Consider the following 21,761-nt stretch of genomic DNA (forward strand, 5'->3'; position numbering starts at 1 on the left):
GTGCCAGCATGCTTCACTGAGAAACAGCATCTTTCCCACTTTCTGAATATCAGAACCCTCAGCCCTGTCCACCAGAAATGGTGACCTCAGCTAGGAGCAAGGTTGGGGGTTTTCAAGGAGGAAATCTAGGAACAGCAATCTCTGGCAGTTGCAGAAACAAAATCAAAAGCCAGAGCGTCTTTCTTTGCCTGGAACTTGCAATCTAGGGTCTGTTTTACAATTGGAAACCAAGATATCAACACAGTAGCTGCTCCCTGCTCTTAATGAACTAACCCTCCCTTCCCAGGGCCTAGCAGAAAGCACGCCAGCCTAAGCAGGGCGTGTGTATGTGTGTGTGTGCGCGTGTGTTTTCATGTCGTAGGTGCCAAGGGAACCTGCCCACATAGTGGGTGTGTGTGTTCAGATCGCAGGTGCCTAGGGAACGAGAGCCATAGAGTTACAGCGCAGGGGCCTGGGTGTCCTCTCACATCTGGGCCCAGTAAAAGCGCTGGAAGCTGGGCTTCACTTCCAGCTTCCCGGGGCTCGGCTCCAGCAGCGCTTGGGCTTCTCTAAATCCTCCCCGCTTGCCTTCCTTCCCTCCTTAGCAACCGGAGGACGTGGATACCGCGGGCGGGTGAGGGCCTGGGAGGCTGCGTGCAGCCCGGGCGCCTAGGGGCGGCGGCCCAGCCCCAGTGCCCCGCGCACTGGTGACCGCAGTGCGGAACCACCCGGCAAAGGCAACTGTCGCGGCCCCGGCGTGCACAGGTCCCGCGAACGCACCCTCCGTGCCCGCCGGGGGTCCAAAAGGGATCCTGCAAAAATGAGCCATTCTCACCCTGCTGGGTAAGTGACAACTGGAGCTTTTCCACGCCGCGGCAGGTGGTGGCTGCAGCCAGCGGCCCCTCCGCCCGTTCCTCCTGCTGCTGAGGGAAGGGGCGAGCGGGGAGAGGGGGCTGGGGAGAGGAGGAAAAGAATACGGATTCTGGGTGGCAGCGAGGATGGCAGACATCCCAGGCTTCGTATCTCCCCTCTCCCCTCCCTCACTTCTTTCGATGACGTTTGCCCCCTTTGAAATGTTCACTCAGGAAGGATTTAAAAATGGATGTGAAAAATGCATACATTAAGCAGGGACATTAGCTGAGACCAAGAGGATCCTGCGTGGTGGAACATACATGTTTAAATACAAAAGCAAAGGTCAAAGCATGCGCATTCGTTTGGAGAATCAAGGCTTAGAGATAAATTCTCACTGTGGCGTCTTGCATTTAAACGAGTTGTGCGTTGATTTAACACGCATTGAGGGAGGTTTCCTGTGAGGGTACCCCATATTTCAGGATTTTTATCTGCCCCATCTCAAAAGGATCATAGGGGTTTTTTAAAAAAATATTGTGACCAGGGAGGTGGTGTGATGCAGGAAGGCAAGAAGGAAGAAGGAAGAAGGGTGCCTGTGTGTTTACACATGATCTCCTGTTGTGTTGGGCAGGGTGACTCCTTGGAAGACATATTTTGGCAATTATTCAGTCTGATTTAGAAAGTTAACACAGTCATTATTGGCTGTTGAAAAGAAAAAAATAAAACCAACCCCCAATGGATCTTGGTCCTTTCATTGGAAGAGAGAGTATCCAGTTTCCTTTTGAATTAAACAATGTAATGCATATTAGTTGGGGTTTTTTTTTATTATGATACATCTAGTAAGCAGATAATATCCTAGTTGATATTGCAACTAATTTGAAGATGCTTTCCTTTTTAATTGAATTTATTGCACATTTTCAAGAGCAGCAAATTAGCAGAGGACAACATATTTAAGATCATTCAGAGTTTGTGATGTCTGAAATACCACATTAGTCGCTGGGTTCAGTATTTATAGTCAAACTTAAAGATTTTGCTTTTTAATGAATTCTCTGAACGCAAGATATAAATGAAATTGTTTGAAAAAGCTAAAGGCCTATAAGGTGACCTGTTGTAAGTCAGTTTCAGAACTTTTTGGAAAGTGATGAAACTATGCCTAAGTAAGCTTTCTATTTTATCTTAAATTGAGTTTAGTTTAGGTACTTGAGGGGATCCTCTGGTCACTCAGATGGTAAAGAATCTGCCTGCAATGGCGGGAGACCAGGGCTCGATCCCTGCGTCTGGAAGATCCCTGGATGAGGTCATGGCAACCCATTTCAGTGTTCTGAAGAATACTGAAGAATCAATGGACAGAGGAACCTGGCAGGCTACAGTGCATGGGGTTGAAAAGAGTCAGACACGACTGAGCGACTAACACTTAGGTACTTGAAGGGTTTGAACTTCTGCTGAACTTCTGTGCAGTTTTAGTTGCTGTGGGTCAGTGGGATGTAAATAGCACTATTTTTCTGCAGCTGCTTTTTGTAGTGTCCACATTCAGGAAAATGAATGTGTCAGTCATGGTTGTCTTCCTATGTTTTTCAAGTTTTTGGCTAAGTCAGAATCTGATTAGACCATTTAATCATCTATTTTCAAATGTGGAAAAACCTGTAGCTGCTGACTAAATTGTGCATGATTAAGATTTCAGAAACTGAAGTGAAATTTTTCTGAAGCTCGATTAGTTCCAAGCACATGGGAAAAATAGGAAAATGTGTGATCTAGTAAAAGAGTGTGCTTCATGGTACTCTGTAAGAAAGATAGCAAGATGCAATAATAATCGTGCACTAAAGTTGTAGACACTGTGTCTCATTCATCTTTGTGCCCCCTCTGCTTATTCCTGTATAAAGTAGTGCTCAACAGCTGTTTGTGGAATGAATGATATCATCTGACAGTGCATCCAATCTAGAGGTGGATGGATTCACAAAAGAAAACCATATAAGAGCTAAATATTTATTAAATGCTTACCATGTGCCAGACTCTAGTCTACTGTTTTACAGGAAGTACCTCATTAATCTTCTTACTCACTTCATGAGGCAGATTCTAGTCACTCTTGTTTTCACACATAAGAAAACTGAGGACTGAGAAGTTTTCAGAGATTTCACAGGTAGGAGGGGTCAGGGCTCTAATAAAAAGCCAAGGAGTCCAGCTGCAGAGCCTGTGTGACTAACCTATACAGTATCTGCCTCTCATGGTCAAGAGCTGAGATGTGAGGGAGCCCTAAAAAGATGAAAATTCTCAATCAGATCAGACCAACCTCTGACAGGTGATAGTGGTACATAGCTATCAGTATTTTGATATAGAATTAGAAAATAATATTGTGATAGTGTCTATATGTATATATTTTTGTTTTTACTTCAAAAATAAATGAAAACTATAAACATAACAACTCCAAATGCCTTAAAAGTCACCCAAGAATAAAATTATTCAAATTGCTAAAGTTTTCCCTCAATATAAGTAGTCATTATTTTTCTTGTCTATGCTACCATTTGGAAAGAATAGAAGTTCCAGTAGCAAATAAAAGGTTTCATTAAAGCTGAGAAAGTTTTCCATCATTACTGAAGCAATTTGTATTTATTACATTTTACGATTTAAAGTGGTAATAAAATGCAGTTGTACAGCAAAACAGAAATTTAAAATTCCTAAAATTCCACCAGTCAATAAGATGCTTTCTCTTGGTGCTTGCTTTGAGTTCCACTGCTTCCTTAATTACAGCAGGAAACACTTGACGTAAAAATTGCAAAGGGCCTGGTGCTGACTTTGTTCCAATAGAGTTTGGAGTAAATAAAAATGGTCTTAAAAACTTCTGCCAAAGATTATAATAGAGACTTTGTTTCTGAGCTGCATTGTAATTTGGGGGAAGTCAACTATAACATACCGTTTCTGGCAATGCCGTCTCTAATGAAATTGTTTTAGGGTGGAAAATTTCAATTGATAGTCCCTCTAGTTTGTTCAATTTCATCCTGAGTTGCTATTTGTTTGTGTGGGTGTTTGTGGGTTATGCTCTAGTTCTGGAGGTGGAATGGGGATTTTATACCCCTCAGTCATGCATGAGGATAAAATGATATGGCTCTTCTCTCTCCTTCAAAGGATCATCACTGAATCCATGTGCAGTTGGCTCCGTGTGTGAAAGATAAGCTTGGCTCTGAGTAGAGATAGTCACACTCATCTGTAAATTTGCTTTGAGGAACTGGAAGAATGGGAAGCATTATAGTTTATGAGAAAATAAAAATGCAGAAGATGTATGTTGGGAAAGATTATTCCAAGGTTTTGAAACTTTTCTTTTTTGGTTTAGACTTATTAATTTATACCTTTTAATGTGAAGATATGTTTCTATAGTAACAGAAGATGCTGAACTGTGATTTAGAAAGAATGAGCATATCCTTAGTACTCTCAAATCACTCAGTTCTATTTCATCAAAGGCAGAGTACAAAGTGCTATAGGTAAAATTATCAATTTTTAGATAGTGTATAGTGTATATGTATATCCAAAAGTGACAAAGATTATAAACCAACATGTCATTTACATATGGAATAGCCACTGCATTTTGTCTCTGCCTTCTTTTTATCAATCCAGCATGGTATTTCTTGTTCTATTTTTTAAAAATGATATATAATTAACATGCAACCTTATATTAGTTGCAGGTATACAACATAATGATTTGATAGTTGTCTACTTTGTGAAATGATCACCACAGGTACCAAATGATCTCACGTATATGTGGAATCTAAAACCACAACCACAACAACATGAACTCATAGATACAGAGAGTAGATTGGTGGTGGCCAGGGGTCGGGGGGTGGGGGAGCACTTGGAGAATGGGGGAAGGTGGTCAAAGTACAAACCTCCAGTTATAGAGTAAGTAACTCATATGGATGTGATGTTCATCATGGTGACAGTAGTTAATAATACTGTATTTTAAATTTGAAAGTGGCTAAGGGAGTAGATCTTAAAAGTTATCATCACACACGCACACACACACACACACACACACACACACACACACGTACATAATTTGTAACTTACGTCTCGTGTTGACTGTTAATGAAACTGATTACAGTATCTTTGCCTTCCTAGCAAGTGTAGTACTTTGTAGTAGCATTCTAGTCTCCTTGTTGCTCACAGCTCCTGCCACCAAAGTTATCTGTGGCACAGAATTTCAGACTTGAAGTAATTAAATATTTGATTTCAAATTGGGTAGTTTCTATTTACCTTCATATTCAGTATTAACATGACTTCATGGAGTAAATTGTTTCTGGTTAAAGGAAGTGAACTGAACACGCTCATTTGTCTTGGCTTCCTCTCTGATCATTTTGTTACAGAGTTTGTTCTCTTATTTTTTTATAGAAGAGATGTCATCTCTTATCCCTTTGCTTAACAAACCTGTTCACATAACTAGATGGGAATGGAAAGGGATTTGTTATTTGTTTTATTCCTGCATGCGTGCATGCTAAGTTGTTTCAGTCGTGTTCGACTCTTTGCAACTGTGGACTATAGCCCACCAGGCTCCTCTGTCTATGGCGATTCTCCAACAAGAATACTGGAGTTGGTTGCCATGCCCTCCTCCAGGGAATCTTCCCGACCCAGGGATCAAACCCCATGTCTCTTATGTCTCCTGCACTGGCAGGCAAGTTCTTTACCACTAGCACCACCTGGGAAGCCCTATTTGCTTTACAACATCACTCAGTTCTTTGAAGTTTTCAGAGATATATGACAAACATCACATAGTGATCTATTACCCCTTTTTTTCAATGATCTGTCAAATTACAGCTCAATTAGGTCCTCCTTCAGTTGTGCTGGAAGCAAACCTTGGAAACTACTTGCAATCATGTTTGTTGCCCAGTCAAAGCCATTTATTATATCAACACCTACATAATACTTCAAATTGTCCCTTTGTCTCACAAATGTTTTTCTAAGTTCAGTACACCCTAAGAAGACACCGTATGGTGAGACTGATGTATTTCTTTTGTGAAAGTGGAAAGTTGATTACAAAACAGAAAGGCGGGAGGTGGCTCAATATGGCTTGGAGTGCATTTTTTAGGCAGACCAGTATTAGGAGAGTATACAGAGGAAACTTAAAGGGTCTAGAGATTGATTCCCTTCAAACAAGCCTTGCTGGGTTCCCCTAGGAAATCTCTGGGTATCCCAAGGGAGTGCATATCCCAGTTTACAAACTTCTGGTTTAGCACACAGGGCGCTGTCAAATGCAGGCTGCTGTGTAGCAATCCACACTTCTTTCTCTCATTCCCTATTGAAGATTGGCATCTCTTAGCTGTTAGAAGTAGAGACTTCCCCCAATTTATTTTGGTTATTAATAACTATGAAAAGTTTTGGGGGGAGATAAGAAAATAAAGCATTTTTAATGTTCAACTGACTCATTGTGCAATTCTAAAATCAACCTCAAATAATCCTGATCTGGGATGCTTATGTATTTTCAGGACTTTTGCTTTCCACAGATATCAGTTTCAATGAAAACTTCAGATTCTAGAATTTAGTACTGAAAAAATCCTTAAGCTGATTTGCTGATTTTGGTACAAAACAAAAGAAGTAGTATGCACATTGAATCTTTGGATCTTTCCCTCTGTGACTTACTCACTTCCCCATACAAATAGTTGAAAATCATATATTCTTTGGAATGATTCCATAACTGTCTGTCAATTTAAAATAAACTGTCCAATTAGGTGGGGTTAGGAACCAGAGGTCAAATTGCCAACATCCCCTGGATCATCAAAAAAGTAAGAGAGTTCCAGAAAACATCTATTTCTGCTTTATTGACTATGCCAAAGCCTTTGACTGTGTGGATCACAATAAACTGTGGAAAATTCTGGAAGAGATAGGAATACCAGACCACTTGACCTGCCTCTTGAGAAACCTATATGCAGGTCAGGAAGCAACAGTTAGAACTGGACATGGGACAATAGACTGGTTCCAAATAGGAAAAAGAGTACATCAAGGCTGTATATTGTCACCCTGCTTATTTAACTTATATGCAGAGTATATCATGAGAAATGCTGGACTGGAAGAAGCACAAGCTGGAATCAAGATTGCCAGGAGAAATATCAGTCACCTCAGATATGCAGATGACGCCACCTTTATGGCAGAAAGTGAAGAGGAACTCTTGATGAAAGTGAAAGAGGAGAGTGAAAAAGTTGGCTTAAAGCTCAACATTCAGAAAACTAAGATCATGGCATTCAGTCCCATCACTTCATGGGAAATAGATGGGGAAACAGTAGAAACAGTGTCAGACTTTATTTTGGGGGGCTCCAAAATCACTGCAGATGGTGATTACAGCCATGAAATTAAAAGATGCTTACTCCTTGGAAGAAAAGTTATGACCAACCTAGATAGCATATTCAAAAGCAGAGACATTACTTTGCCGACTAAGGTCCATGTAGTCAAGGCTATGGTTTTTCCAGTGGTCATGGATGGATGTGAGAGTTGGACTGTGAAGAAGGCTGAGCACTGAAGAATTGATGCTTTTGAACTGTGGTGTTGGAGAAGACTCTTGAGAGTCCCTTGGACTGCAAGGAGATCCAACCAGTCCATTCTAAAGGAGATTAGTCCTGGGTGTTCGTTGGAAGGACTGATGCTGAGGCTGAAACTCCAATACTTTGGCCACCTCATGCGAAGAGTTGACTCACTGGAAAAGACTCTGATGCTGGGAGGGATTGGGGCAGGAGGAGAAGGGGATGACAGAGGATGAGACGGCTGGATGGCATCACTGACTCGATGCAGGTGAATTTGGGTAAACTCCAAGAGATGGTGATGGACAGGGAGGCCTGGCATGCTGCAATTCATGGGGTCACAAAGAGTTGGAGACAACTGAGCAACTGAACTGAACTGAAAATTTGTGAAAAAGAGGAAAAAAAAGTTAAATTTCTGCATTCATACTGGTTTGCTAGTGTCTTTTGTCACTTTTCTCTAAACTTGAAATCTGAAATGATACATTATGAATATGATTTATATTTTTAAAGAGGATGAGGAAAGAGGAGAATCAGTTGAGGCATTCAGAGGAAAACCTTTGTCAGTACAAAAAAGGACATACATTTATGCTTTCAATAAAAATAAGATAAATATAAATGTGGACTTCTGAGGTGGTGTTAGTGGTAAAGAACCTGCCTGCCAATGCAGGAAATATAAGAGATATAGGTTTGATTCCTGGGTGGGGAAGATCTCCTGGAGGATGGCATGGCAACCCAACCCAATATTCTTACACTTTCCCTTGCTTACTCACTCCCTGAGCTGGGGGTGAGCTTGTTCCTTATATGGGGTGAGAGTAGGGGTTTATCCAGGGGTTGGGTCAGAGGGTGGCTTAGATAGTTTGCCCACCCCTTAGTGCAGGGGCATGTGCAGTACCCCAATGTGGCTCTGGGCTCTTCAAAGCAGCAGTTGGGTTTTTTGGTCTCTTTGTATCTTTTGTCCAGAATTTGACCCAGCTGCCGCAAGCATGTAGTTATTTTTCATCCCATATAGTTTCTTTGTATTTTGTTGCTGGAGGAGAGATGTGTTCAGGTGCAAGCACTGCAGCACCGCAACAAGGGCTCCCCAATCCCAGCCTGTCTCACTGATTGCATTGAACAGGACTTGGTTAGTGCCCTCAAAAGTAGATTATTTGTGTTGGACACTGCATTTTGACTTTTTCCTTAGTTCCTTGTTTTGTCCTAGCTCCTATGGTTCAAGCATATGAATAATTACTGAATAGTATGGTATACATAAAACTATTATTATACTTTATGAATTAAAATTTCAATGATAATTTTTACTACATAGTTCATTTGTATCTTGTGTTGGCTAAAAATTCAACCCAAATGTGTGTGTGTGTGTATGTGTGTGTGTGTATGTGTTATTTGCTCAACTGTGTCCAACTCTGTGTGATCCCATGGCTCCTCTGTCCATGGAATTTTCCAGGCAAGAATGCCAGAGTGGGTAGCCATTCTCTTCTCCAGAGGATCTTCCCAACCCAGGGATCAAACCCAAATCTCCTGCATTGCAGGCAGATTCTTCACCATCTGGGCCATCAGGGAAGCCCCAACCCAAATGTAATACTGCATTATACCTTTGTTTCCAGCCCAGAAGAAGCCATTTGGTTCTTTCACTACCCAGAGGCACCAAATCACTCTGTTTGTAGGGCTCCCGGTTAGAGAACACATCCTTCATTGACAAGATCATTGCTGTGCCTTGTTGTATCAGAAAATATATTTGAATTAAACTTATCCACCTGGGAGCTTGCCTTTCTGGATTAATGTCTTTCCAGAGAAAAGAGGAAAAGATGTGACAAGTTCAGTAGCCACAGCTTGAAAAATCATGCTTTAGAGAGATTCTGGTCGATATTAGGATTAAAGGTTTTTTGAGAATTGTTGTCAAATTGTTTTTATAGTAAGCTGCAAGAAATGTACTTAACAAGTGAAGAACATTTTGAATGTAGGTGTATGGATTTGGATTTTTAAATAATTTCTCATTGTCTGGTGAGACCCCTCTCACTATTCCTCTTTCTGTCTCCTGCCCCTTTTGGGTGGTAAACTTTTGTCTATGGGCAGATTACCATAAGGTGCAGTTTCTTCTTGTGCCCTGTTCTCTGGGGACTGTCTTTGGAGAGTTTCATTATCCTCTTGTCATCCATCCGAGTTCCCTGCACAGATGTGGTAGGATCCAGGAGGTATCTGTTTTCTGTTTTGATGGATCATCAATGATCTTTTCCGTTTGTCAGCACAGATAATTCAGAGTCAAAGTGCAGTAGCTTGCATTTCTTTGAACCCAGGAAGCATGTTCTTTGGTACCTTTGTCTAAGTCCATGTTACCTACTTAAATCGATCACCTTTCTGGTTATAGCTGTGTTTGGGGCTAAATTTTGTCTCTCCCCTCCCTACAAATTTTTATGTTGAAGCCTAACACCCAATACTTCAGCTATAACTATATTTGTAAGTGAAAGTGAAGTCGCTCAGTCGTGCCCTACTCTTTGCGACCCCATGGACAGTAGCCTGCACCAAGCTCCTCCATCCATGGGATTTTTCAGGCAAAAGTACTGGAGTGGGTTGCCATTTCCTTCTCCAGGGAATCTTCCTGACCCAGGAATCGAACCCAGGTCTCCTGCATTGTATACAGATGCTTTACCATCTGAGCCACCAGGGAAGTCTTTAAAGAGTTAATTAAGCTGAAATGAGGCCAATGGTGTGGGCCTCAATCGAGTATGACTGTTGTCCCTATAAGAAGAGGAGATTAGAACACAGACACGTACATACAGAGAGAAGACCATGAGAAGGTATTGGGAGAAGATGGCCATCTGTAGGCCTAAGAGAAAGGCTGGGGCTTATCCTTCCCTAATGGCCCACAGAAGAAATCAACCCTGTTGACAGCTTGATGTTGGACTTCCAGCCTCTAAAACTATGAGACAGTACATTTCTGTTTAAACAATCCAGTCTGCAGTACTTTGTTATGGAATCCCTAGTACTCTTGCCTGGAAAATCCCATGGATGGAGGAGCCTGGTGGGCTGCAGTCCATGGGGATGGAATCCCTAGTACTCTTGCCTGGAAAATCCCAGGGACGGGGGAGCCTCATGGGCTGCCAACTATGGGATCGCACAGAGTCGGACACGACTGAAGCGACTTAGCAGCAGCAGCAGCAGCAGTGCAATGATACTACCTGTTTGCAACTCCTGATGCTATTTTTTTTCCAACTTGGTCCTTCTAAAGCTGAAGATGGTTTTTATGACATGTGTAGGATAACTGAAAATAAGTTATTTAACAATATGAGGGTCATAGGGAGTGGAGATTGCAAGCCAGAAATTCAAAAAGGGAGATAAAAATGAAAGCAAACAGAAAATATGATTAAAGGACTAAGTGAAGAGAAATAATTAAGGCAATAAGTCAATGATCTCTACTAGTAAGTGTTGAGCTTTTCTTTTGTTAAGTCTGATTAGTAATCAAATTACTCCCCACCTCTCAGTGTCTGACACTACTTGGGATAGAAAATTGAACATTTGAAGCTGGTGATCCATTTCTCTATGAAGGTTATTATTTTCTTATAATAGTAATAAATATTTATAAATTAATGAAAATTCTTAGGGCAAAATATTGAAACAAGAGAAGACACAGCAGGGAACTAAACAGACAATATAAATTGCACATAGTAGTTATGAAACAGCATTAAAAGCTAAGGATTTTAAATTGAATTGAATCATAATGTTTTATAGTAGCAGTTAATTTGGCATTCTCTATATACCATGGATGATAATATTTCATATTTGTGAATATTATGTGGCTCTCATTTTAAGAAGTTGTCTCTCTTCATAGTTTGCTCGAAGATATTTACAATAATATTGTTTTTGTTGCTTAGATTCAAATAAAACTAATCTGCTGTAAATTAGAATAATAGACTTAGAAAGGATCTCAAATCTCTTGGTACTAGTGACACAATAGATTTTTTATTTTCCCTCTTATACTTATCTATATTTTGAAGTTTTTCTATGTGGAAAAATTCAAAGAGGGAAATGAAAATTGCTTGAAATCCTCCCATCCATAAATAATCATTTTGGTCATTTTCTTTCTTCTTCATTTTTCTGTGGAATATTCCTATTTTTAAGCGATACTATCAAGGCTCTCTTTTAAAAAAAGATGTTTCTAAGATTCTACTGTTTTATTTTTTTTAATTTTTATTTTTACTTTATTTTGCTTTACAATACTGTATTGGTTTTACCATACATTGACATGAATCAGCCACGGGTGTACATGAGTTCCCAAACATGAACCCCCTTCCCCCTCCATCTCTCTGGATCATCCCCATGCACCAGCCCCAAGCATCCTGTATCCTGTATCGAACATAGACTGGCGATTTGTTTCTTACATGATAGGATACATGTTTCAATGCCATTCTCCCAAATCATCCCACCCTCTCCGTCTCCCACAGAGTTCAAAAGTCCGTTCTACAGATCTGTGTCTCTTTTGCTATCTCACATACAGGGTCATCATTACCATCTTTCTAAATTCCATATATATGCGTTAGTATACCGTATTGGTGTTTTTCTTTCTGGCTTACTTCACTCTGTATGATAGGCTCCAGTTTCATCCATCTCATTAGAACTGATTCAAATGTATTCTTTTTAATGGCTGAGTAATACTCCATTGTGTATATGTACCACAGCTTTCTTATCCATTCATCTGCTGATGGACATCTAGGTTGTTTCCATGTCCTGGCTATTATAAACAGTGCTGCAATGAACATTGGGGTACACGTGTCTCTTTCAATTCTGGTGGACAATGTGGAAGAAATGGACAAATTCTTAGAAAAGTACAGCTTTCCAAAACTGAACCAGGAAGAAATAGATAATCTTAACAGACCCATCACAAGCACGGAAATTGAAACTGTAATCAGAAATCTTCCAGCAAACAAAAACCCAGGTCCAGATGGCTTCACAGCTGAATTCAACCAAAAATTTAGAGAAGAGCTAACACCTATCCTGCTCAAACTCTTCCAGAAAATTGCAGAGGAAGGTAAACTTCCAAACTCATTCTATGAGGCCACCATCACCCTAATACCAAAACCTGACAAAGATGCCACAAAAAAAGGAAAGCTACAGGCCAATATCACTGATGAACATAGATGCAAAAATCCTTAACAAAATTCTAGCAATCAGAATCCAACAACACATTAAAAAGATCATACATCATGACCAAGTGGGCTTTATCCCAGGGATGCAAGGATTCTTCAATATCTGCAAATCAATCAATGTAATTCACCACATTAACAAATTGAAAAATAAAAGCCATATGATTATCTCAATAGATGCAGAGAAGGCCTTTGACAAAATTCAACATCCATTTATGATGAAGACTCTGCTGTTTTAAAGTACCATATGGGCACTGCCCTCATAGTGTTCCAGTTGTCTTCCTACTTTTAACTAAAATGAAAACTCTTTGAGGTATAAACCACATCTCTCTATATCTTGCGTTTGTCCAATATCCCTAGGATTTAGCTCAGGAATTGCTGACATATGTCACCTGTTTTAGTGACCATTTATGGTAAATTCTAAGAGTACATTAGCTCATCAATTCAATTAATATTTGCTGAGTGCTTACTATATTATCATATTCAGCACATATTTATTTCCAGAAAGTCATTTGAGTTCTAGAAAAGACCAGAATAGTACATTTTATTTTTTAAAAAAGATTTAAAAGTCACTGACCTTCCTTAAATTTTGCCATCCTTGGGCAGCAGGGTGATTAGTAAGTATCAGACAGAAATATTTTCATTGGCAAGTAACAGAAAGCCAAATGGGCTTCCCTGGTGGCTCAGATGGTAAAGAATCTGCCTGCAAAGCAGGAGACCTGGGTTGGATTCCTGGGTCAGGAAGATACCCTGGAGAAGGGAAAGGCTACCCACTCCAGTATTCTTGCCTGGAGAATTCCATGGACAGAGGAGCCTGGAGGGCTACAGTCCATGGGGTCACCAAGACTTGGACACAACTGAGCAACTAACACTTTCACTTAAAATTATAACAACACTTACTGTTTATTTCACAAGTAGTTGGGGGGTAGGTGATTCTATTTTATGATATCAAGGTCCTTATTTTAAATTTTTTGGTCTTTTCCTTATGGTACCAAGATGACCATCCTAGATCCATGTATGATAGCTTTATAAAACCATCCCAAACTGAAAGGAAAAACATGGATGAAAAAAATGACTTTTTCAGTTCTAATGAGGTGGATGAACCTAGAGCCTATTATTCAGAGTGAAGTAAGTCAGAAAGAGAAAACAAATATCATATATTAATGCATATATATGAAATCTAGAAAGATGGTACTAATGAATCTATTTGCAGGGCAGCAGTGGAGATACAGACATAGAGAACAGACTTATGGACACAGTAGGGGAAGAAAAGGGTGGGATGAATTGAGAGAGTAGCATGGAAACATATGTATTACCGTATGTAAAATAGATAGCCAGTGGGAATTTGCTGTATGATGCAAGGAGCTCAAACTGGTGCTCTGTGATAACCTAGAGGAGTGGAATGGGATAGGAGGTGGGATGGAGTTTCAAGAGGGAGGGGACGTTTGTATATCTGTGGCTGACTCAGGTTGATATGTGGCAGAAACCGCACAATATTGTAAAGGATAATATTGTAATTATCCACCAATTAGAAATAAATAAATTTTAAAAAATAAAAAGGAAAGTAAAGATAAAGATGGCTTTCTTTTAATCTGGGAGGAAAACATTTCTAGAAGTTTTCACTAGACTTTCCTTTATATCTTGTTGCCCAAGAACTGCATCAATGAACATGCCTGCTTACCAGAGTGGGAAAGAATAGGTTTGGCTTTCCTAACATCTGTGGGCAATAGGCAAGAGAGAATGGTTTGGGAAAGGTTTCTGGGAGCCAGTCAACAGTGTCCAGTGCAGAGCCTCAGTAATGAGCTGTCTGGCTCAGGATATGGGTAGTCTGAGCTGAGATTTGCCACATAGCTGCTGTGTGACCCTACGTAAATTCTCTATCGTGTCTCTAACTTGTTTTTTTCATCCTTGTGGAACATATGTCTGCTTTGTAGGTTTTGTGAGGATTGAATGAAATACTTTAAAGCATTTAGCACAGGGCCTAGCACATAGAAAGTGTTAATGTGCTAACTGAGTGCCTTAGAGCTTAGATGCAACATATGTGAGTAAGCCCAACTTTCTGTAGGAGAACTACCATACCCAAGTCCTGAGCCAGATGTAGAGTTGGATTAATTGGACAAGGTATGCTAGAGAGATTAAATTTGGGGGAAGAGTTTTGAAAGAGGGGAGAAAAGATACCTGGACATATTTTAAAAAAGTAAAAAGTATTCTCTAAAATCAGTATTGTAAGTACAATCATCATTGCCAGGGTAAGAGTAGCCAGTTGTGACTTTGAATAAGTGAAAGAAGACAACATTGTGTGTTTATTTAGTTGACAAACTCTTAGGAGCCGTCAAAGGTGCTGTAAAACCAAGCAAAATCTGGCTTACCTGGGAAGTTGATATTTCAAATTTGTTTTTGTCTCTTTCAAGACTCTCTTTTGCTCAGGTTTCAGAACCTTGGATATGATACCAAGTGTGTGCACTAGGATTTCCTTTCTTAACTGAAAGATCTTTGCCTTCAATTCTAAGTAAGAAATTAATTTCTGATTTATCTCTGTTCATCTCCAAAATCTTTTTAAAAGTGAGTTTGAGTGCCTTTTCTCCTTGAAATTAGGCTCTCTGTCTCTAAATGCCAGCAAATGACTTTTTCACCACAATTTGTAGGGATTTACATAAGGTTATCACTGTTAAATTCTTTCTTATAAAAACTCTCCTTCCCCCCAATCAGACTTGAGACTGAGAGCTTTGACCCTGGCTGGTATCTTCCAGAATTGGAAGTAGGTTTAAGGAGTGGGCAAGGCTAATCTCAGGCTAGTCTGTAGAGAGGGGTTTGAGGTTCCAGTTCTTAGTGAGGATATTGACTCAGAAGGGAAGAAGTCTGGTTTCAGGGCCAAATACAAGAGCAAGGAGGAAGAACTGATCCCAAAGTCCCAGGGATCTCAAGTGACAGAGAGCAGGGCAGCTCAAGAAGGAAGCTGGGGTGTGGGACTGAAGAACATTGAGAAATTGTTCTGGGGAGTGTGGGCAGAAGGCTGGAACGCTTAAAAGGGAAAACAAGCAAAGGTTTAAAGTATCTGCAGGATTAGAAGTGTGTGAAAACTGTCCTTATTTTTTTGTATTTCTCTAAATGGAAAGAAATGATATTCCAAGAGGAAACTCAATGTTTCATTAAAAAAAAATAGGAAATAAGCATGCCACAGTAGAAAGAGGAGCATGTTTGGAGTCAGGAAGATAGAGGTTTGAATCTCAGTTGTGCTTTATGTGAACTCAAGAAAGTCAATTTCCTTTGTGTCTCACTTTTCTCTTTCAAAAAATGGGGTAAATATAAATACATCCCTTGCAGGAATGTTGGCACATGTTACAAACTCAATGAATGGCAGCTGTTGCATATTTACTTTGATCTTTGTGCAAAGCATATGCTGCATATGTATTTTTCTCTGTTTGTTTTTTCCTCTGGTTCTATTTTTCAAGCTCTGTTGAGATATAACTGACAAATAAAGCCGTATAAGTTTAAGGTGAACAATGATGATGATTTTATATATGTATATATTATGAAATGATTATTATAAGATTAATTATAAAATCCTTAAAATTTCATTCTTAAAGTACATCAACCAAAAATACGTAAATATACAGCCCAAAATAAGTAGAAATAGACTAAACTAACTGAGAGGGAAGATGAATGTATTTCTAGTCCATAAATCACTTTCTTGTTCAGTTAAACTAATTTATTTTAAATGGTAACCTGTTTTTAAATTCATGGATTTTTACAATGAAAATTAGCACTGATCCACCTATTCATAACCTTGAAAATGAAACTGCCCTTTTAAAGAAACCATGATCTGGACAACTGAGGATTTTTATAAAATGGAAACTCTGACCCAGAGCATTTTTACTTCTCCAGATTACTTAGTTTTCTTATCTAATTCAGGACAAACTCAGAAACCTGCATCATTACATTGACATTGACAAATGCTAGAAGGACTGGTGAATTTTATAAGCACTTTTAAAAAAATCATTGATCATTTAAGACTTAGTCAATCTCTTTAACCTTTGACCGGATGTCCTTACTATTTTAAACCTCATTACTACACATAAGAATTACATTTTAGAGGAATGAGATAATCTTTAAAGAGGTTGATTATATTAGCCTTCCCTACCCAACATGCTTGGTAACTTTATTGGTTTTGCCCTCATTAGTGGCTGGTTTTTTGTTTTCTTTTTCCTTTTTTTTTAAGGAGCTCTTTGCATCTATAAGAGGTTATATTCCATGGTCAAATATAAACAATGACCGGACTTCTAAGCCAAGACAACCCACTGAAGCCTATTTGACATATAATATGTAACTGACTTAACTGATGATTTACTAATACTGTAGAATTCAGCTCTCTTTGATTGCACTAATTCTATGGTAAATACGTAGCAAGTTTCAACTTGAGTACTGGGGATTTGTGTTCTATCTCTTTGGGACATTTTGTATATAATGTTTTCCTTTCTTAGGATGAGCCTGGACAGCATTTCTGCCCTTGTCATCACCCATTTACATTTATTTTCTCCCTCAACAATTGACTTGTCATTCAAGACCCAGTTTTGATTTCAGTTCTCCTGGGATACTCATCCTATGTGGGCATAGTTCACTTATTTGTGAAATGGGGTTAAAAATCTGGTGCATAGGGTGTTTTGAAGATTAAATGAGATCATATATGCCAAACACGATAAGCTATTATGATTATAGCACATCCAACTGTCCTTCCATTGCAGGCATATCTCATTTTATTGTGTTTCACTTTATCACATTTCAAGGATATTGCAGTTTTTACAAATCGAAGGTTTGTGGCAACACTTCATGGAGCAGTTTATTGGCACCGTTTTTTTTTTTTTTTCTTTTTTTTTTTTTTTCCCCAAAAGCATTTGCTTACTACATGTTTCTGCATCACATTTTGGTAATTCTTGCAATGTCTCAAATTTTTCATTCTTAAATTTGTTACCATAATCTGTGATCTTTGCTATTACTACTGTACTTGTTTTGGGGCTCCATGAACTGGCCCATATAAGACGGCAAACCTAATTGATGACTGTTGTGTGTGTTCTGACTGTTCTAGCAACCAGAAGGTCACTCTTCTCTCTCCCTCTCCTTGTGCCTCCCTATTCCCTGAGATACAACAATATTGAAATTAGGCCAATTAATGACCTCACAATAGCCTCTAAGTGGTCTAGTGAAAGGAAGAGTCATATATCTCTCAAAAGCTAGAAATTATTAAGTTTAGTGAAAAAAGCAAGTCAAAAGCCAAGATGGGCTAAGAGCTAGACCTCTTACACCAAACAGTTAGTCAAGTTGTGAATGCAAAGGACAAGTTCTCGAAGGAAATGAAAAGTGCAACTCCAGTGAACACATCACCCACTCCAGTACTCTTGCCTGGAAAATCCCATGGACGGAGGAGCCTGTAGGCTGCAGTCCATGGGGTCGCTGAGTCGGACACGACTGAGCGACTTCACTTTGACTTTTCACTTTCATGCATTGGAGAAGGAAATGGCAACCCAATCCAGTGTTCTTGCCTGGAGAATCCCAGGGACGGGGAAGCCTAGTGGGCTGCCATCTTTGGGGTCGCACAGAGTCAGACATGACTGAAGCGACTTAGCAGCAGCAGCAGCAGCAGTGAACACATGAATGATAAGAAAACGAAACAGTGTTACTACTGTATAGAGATCTGGATAGAAGATCAAGCCAGCTATATTTCCCTAAACCAAAGCCTAATCCAGAGCAAGGCCCTAACTTCCTTCACTTTTATGAAGGCTGATAGAGGTGAGGAAGCTGCAGAAAAGTTTGAAGCTATTATAGCAGAAATTGGTTCATGAGCTTTAAGAAGCCATCTTTGTAACATAAAGGTGCACAGTGAAGCGGTAAGTGCTATTGTAGAAGCTGCAGTAAGTTATCAAGAAAATCCAGCAAAGATAACTAATAAAGGTGGCTACATCAAATGACAGATATTCAGTGTAGATAAAAACAGGCTTATATGGGGAGAAAATGCCATCTAGAGCTTTCATAGGTAGAGAGAAGTCTATGCTTGGTTTCAAAGGACAGGCTGATTCTCTTGTTAGTGGCTAATGCAACTGGTGACTTTAAGCTGAAGTTAACGCTTATTTACTATTCAGAGAATCCTAAAGCCATGAAATTAAAAGATGCTTACTCCTTGGAAGAAAAGTTATGACCAACCTAGATAGAATATTCAAAAACAGAGACATTATTTTGCCGACTAAGGTCCGTCTAGTCAAGGCTGTGGTTTTTCCAGTGGTCATGTATGGATGTGAGAGCTGGACTGTGAAGAAGGCTGAGCGCCAAAGAATTGATGCTTTTGAACTGTGGTGTTGGAGAAGACTCTTGAGAGTCCCTTGGACTGCAAGGAGATCCAACCAGTCCATTCTGAAGGAGATCAGCCCTGGGATTTCTTTGGAAGGAATGATGCTAAAGCTGAAACTCCAATACTTTGGTCACCTCATGTGAAAAGTTGACTCATTAGAAAAGACGCTGATGCTGGGAGGGATTGGGGGCAGGAGGAGAAGGGGATGACAGAGGATGAGATGGCTGGATGACATCACTGACTCTATGGACGTGAGTCTGAGTGAACTCCGGGAGTTCGTGATGGACAGGGAGGCCTGGCGTGCTGCGATTCATGGGGTCGCAAAGAGTCAGACACGACTGAGCGACTCAACTGAACTATAAGTCCTTAAGAATTATGTGAAATCTACTTTTTGTCTGCTCTATTAATGGGACATCAAAGCCTGGATGACAGCACATCTCTGACAACATGGTTTACTGAATATTTTAAGCTCACTGTTGATATCTACTACTTAGAAAAAAAAGATTCCTTTCAAAATATGACTGCTCATTGTCAATGTACCTGGTCACCCAAGAGCTCTAATAGAGATGTATAAGATTAATGCTGTTATGCCTGCTAATATAACATACTTTCTGCAGCCCATGGACAAAATAGTAATTTCAGTTTTGTCATATTATTTAAGAAACATATTTTGTAAGGCTATAACTGCCATAGATAATGATTCTTCTGATGGGTCTGCGCAAAATAAATTGAAAACCTTCTGGAAAGTATTCACTACTCTAGATGTCATTATAAATATTTGTGATTCATGGGAAGAGTCAAAATACCAACATTTACAGAAGCTTGAAAGAAGTTGATTCCAATCCTTGTAGATGACTTTAAAGTGTTCGAGACTTCTTAAGAAAGTCACTGCAGATGTGAAAATAGCAAGAGAACTGGGATTAGAAGTGTGGCCTGAAGAGGTGACTGAATTGCTGAAATCTCATGGTAAAATGTTGATGGCTGAGGAGTTGTATCTTATGGATGAGCAAAGAATACTGTCAAACAGCATTACATGCTACAGAGAAATTTTTCATCAAAAAGTCAATTGATCCAACAAACTTCATTGTTGTCTTATTTTAAGACATTGCCACAGCCACAACCTTGCAGTCAACATCAAGATCAAGGCAAGACCCTCGAATAGCAAAAAGATTACTCTCTGAAGACTCAGACTATGGTTAGTATATTATAGCTAAAATATTTTTAATAAAGGTGTTTTTAATATAATGCTGTTGCATACTTAATAGAATACAGGTTATAAACATAACTTCTTTATGCACCAGGAAAGGGAAAAAAATCATGTAGCTCACTTTATTATAATACTTACTTTATTGCAATAGTCACCTTATTGCAGTGATTTGAAACCAAACCTGCAATATTTCTGAGGTACGCTTGTATTTCCTCAGTTGAATTTTAAGTAGTTTGAGGGCAAAGACCTCAAAGATCCCTTGTAACCTTTCAACAGCCCAGGCCTATTACCTAATAAGCACCCTGTTGCATAAAACTGTATGAACCTCAGAGGTGTACTAACCAGCCTCTACTCAGTTTTATCCTCTGGCCTTTGAGATAGTGAAATCCTCCATGCTTCCCATGGAGGCTCTGGAAGAGAGAGAGAGAGAGAGAGAGAGTGTGTGTGTTTGTGTGTGTGTGTTTGTATGCAATGGATGTGGAAATGGAAGCTCCATCTGGGGCAGGAGAACCTGGCAGGACTACGGGGTAAAGTCTGGGAACAGGGTGCTCTCTCATCCCTGAGCTTTTGCATATATTCCCTCTTCCTATAACAGTCTTGATGTGAATTTCTTCACCCTCTCTTCACATAGGCTGGCATTTATTAGACTTCTTTCTACTGGCTCAGACTTCATTTCATTCCTGTTTTTTTGAATTGTCCCTCTACTCTCAACTCTTGATGTACCTCCTCTGTGATCCCAAAGCATGGTGTGTTTACCCCTACCTGAGCACAGGTGTATATGTGGTTCCTTTCAGAATAAAACATTGCTAAACACTACAGCAGCAAATGATGCCATGCCCTGTACTAAGTGCTTTATTGGCACTATCTTATTTAATCTTTAACCTTGTAACCTTTCAAAGTTTAATCTTTAAGTTCTATGGGTGAGGCACTACTATTTCCCCCCTTTTACAGATGAGGAAACTGAGGATACTTGTGATTAAACAACTTGTCAAAACTCAAAAAGCAAAAGTAGCAGTATAAAGCTTAAACTGGATATTTCTGATTCCAGATGATGGGGGTGAGTGGACAACCCACTGGTGACATGGTCTTGAGAATGATTAGAAATAGCATGACATTTTAAAAAGAAACCCAGCCCTTGTGAAACTGACTTAAACTTTGGGGGACATAAACAACAGAAGTTTTGCAGAAATTCTTTAGTACAATTTTAGTTTTTTCCCTTATACGATATTCTTCAAAGTACATTAGAGAACACAGCATGTTTTTTGTGTTTTTTTTTTGCCAAGTGCACAGTGGCTTGTGGGACATACTCACAGATGTCAGTTGATTGCTCACTGATTGGTCGGTCCCACGCCTAGAGCTGTCTACCATGATTATCACTGACCCAGCAGAGAGGCTGAATATTAAGTGCAAACATACAACTAGATTTGGAAAATATGGACATCCAGAAGCCAATAGAATCAAAGCTCAATATTCTTTTAGTGAATTTGAATAGGTGATTTGAATGAGAGTTACATAGACAATTTCAGATTAAGGGAAAAAAGAGGCTTCCCAAATGTAATCATTTATGACATCAAGGAGTGGCAATATACTACTTGCAATACTTTGTATCCTAACTTGGATCAGTGGATTAAAGCAAATAGGATATTAATGAAATAGAGGAGACAATTACCTCCATACTGGATTTTAGAAAATATTCCCCACTTCTGAAAGTTACCTCTTTGACTTGGGTTTCTGGTTTCTATACAAATGGAATA

The 21,761-nt window shown here is 39.5% G+C and overlaps 1 protein-coding gene across 1 annotated transcript in view; it reads left to right on the plus strand.

Annotated features, from left to right (window-relative positions):
- Positions 1–710: 710 nt before the first annotated feature.
- Positions 711–21,761, plus strand: part of LOC120861095 (glutamate-rich protein 3-like) — a 125,303-nt gene continuing 104,252 nt past the window's right edge. Inside the window, exon 1 of the mRNA XM_040236757.1 lies at positions 711–822. Coding sequence (XP_040092691.1) covers positions 800–822 — 23 coding nt within the window. The 5' untranslated portion in view covers positions 711–799. The remainder of the gene's footprint in view (positions 823–21,761) is intronic.

The sequence above is a fragment of the Oryx dammah genome, unplaced genomic scaffold (genome assembly GCF_014754425.2).
Source record: "Oryx dammah isolate SB20612 unplaced genomic scaffold, SCBI_Odam_1.1 HiC_scaffold_11227, whole genome shotgun sequence".
Taxonomy (NCBI): domain Eukaryota; kingdom Metazoa; phylum Chordata; class Mammalia; order Artiodactyla; family Bovidae; genus Oryx; species Oryx dammah.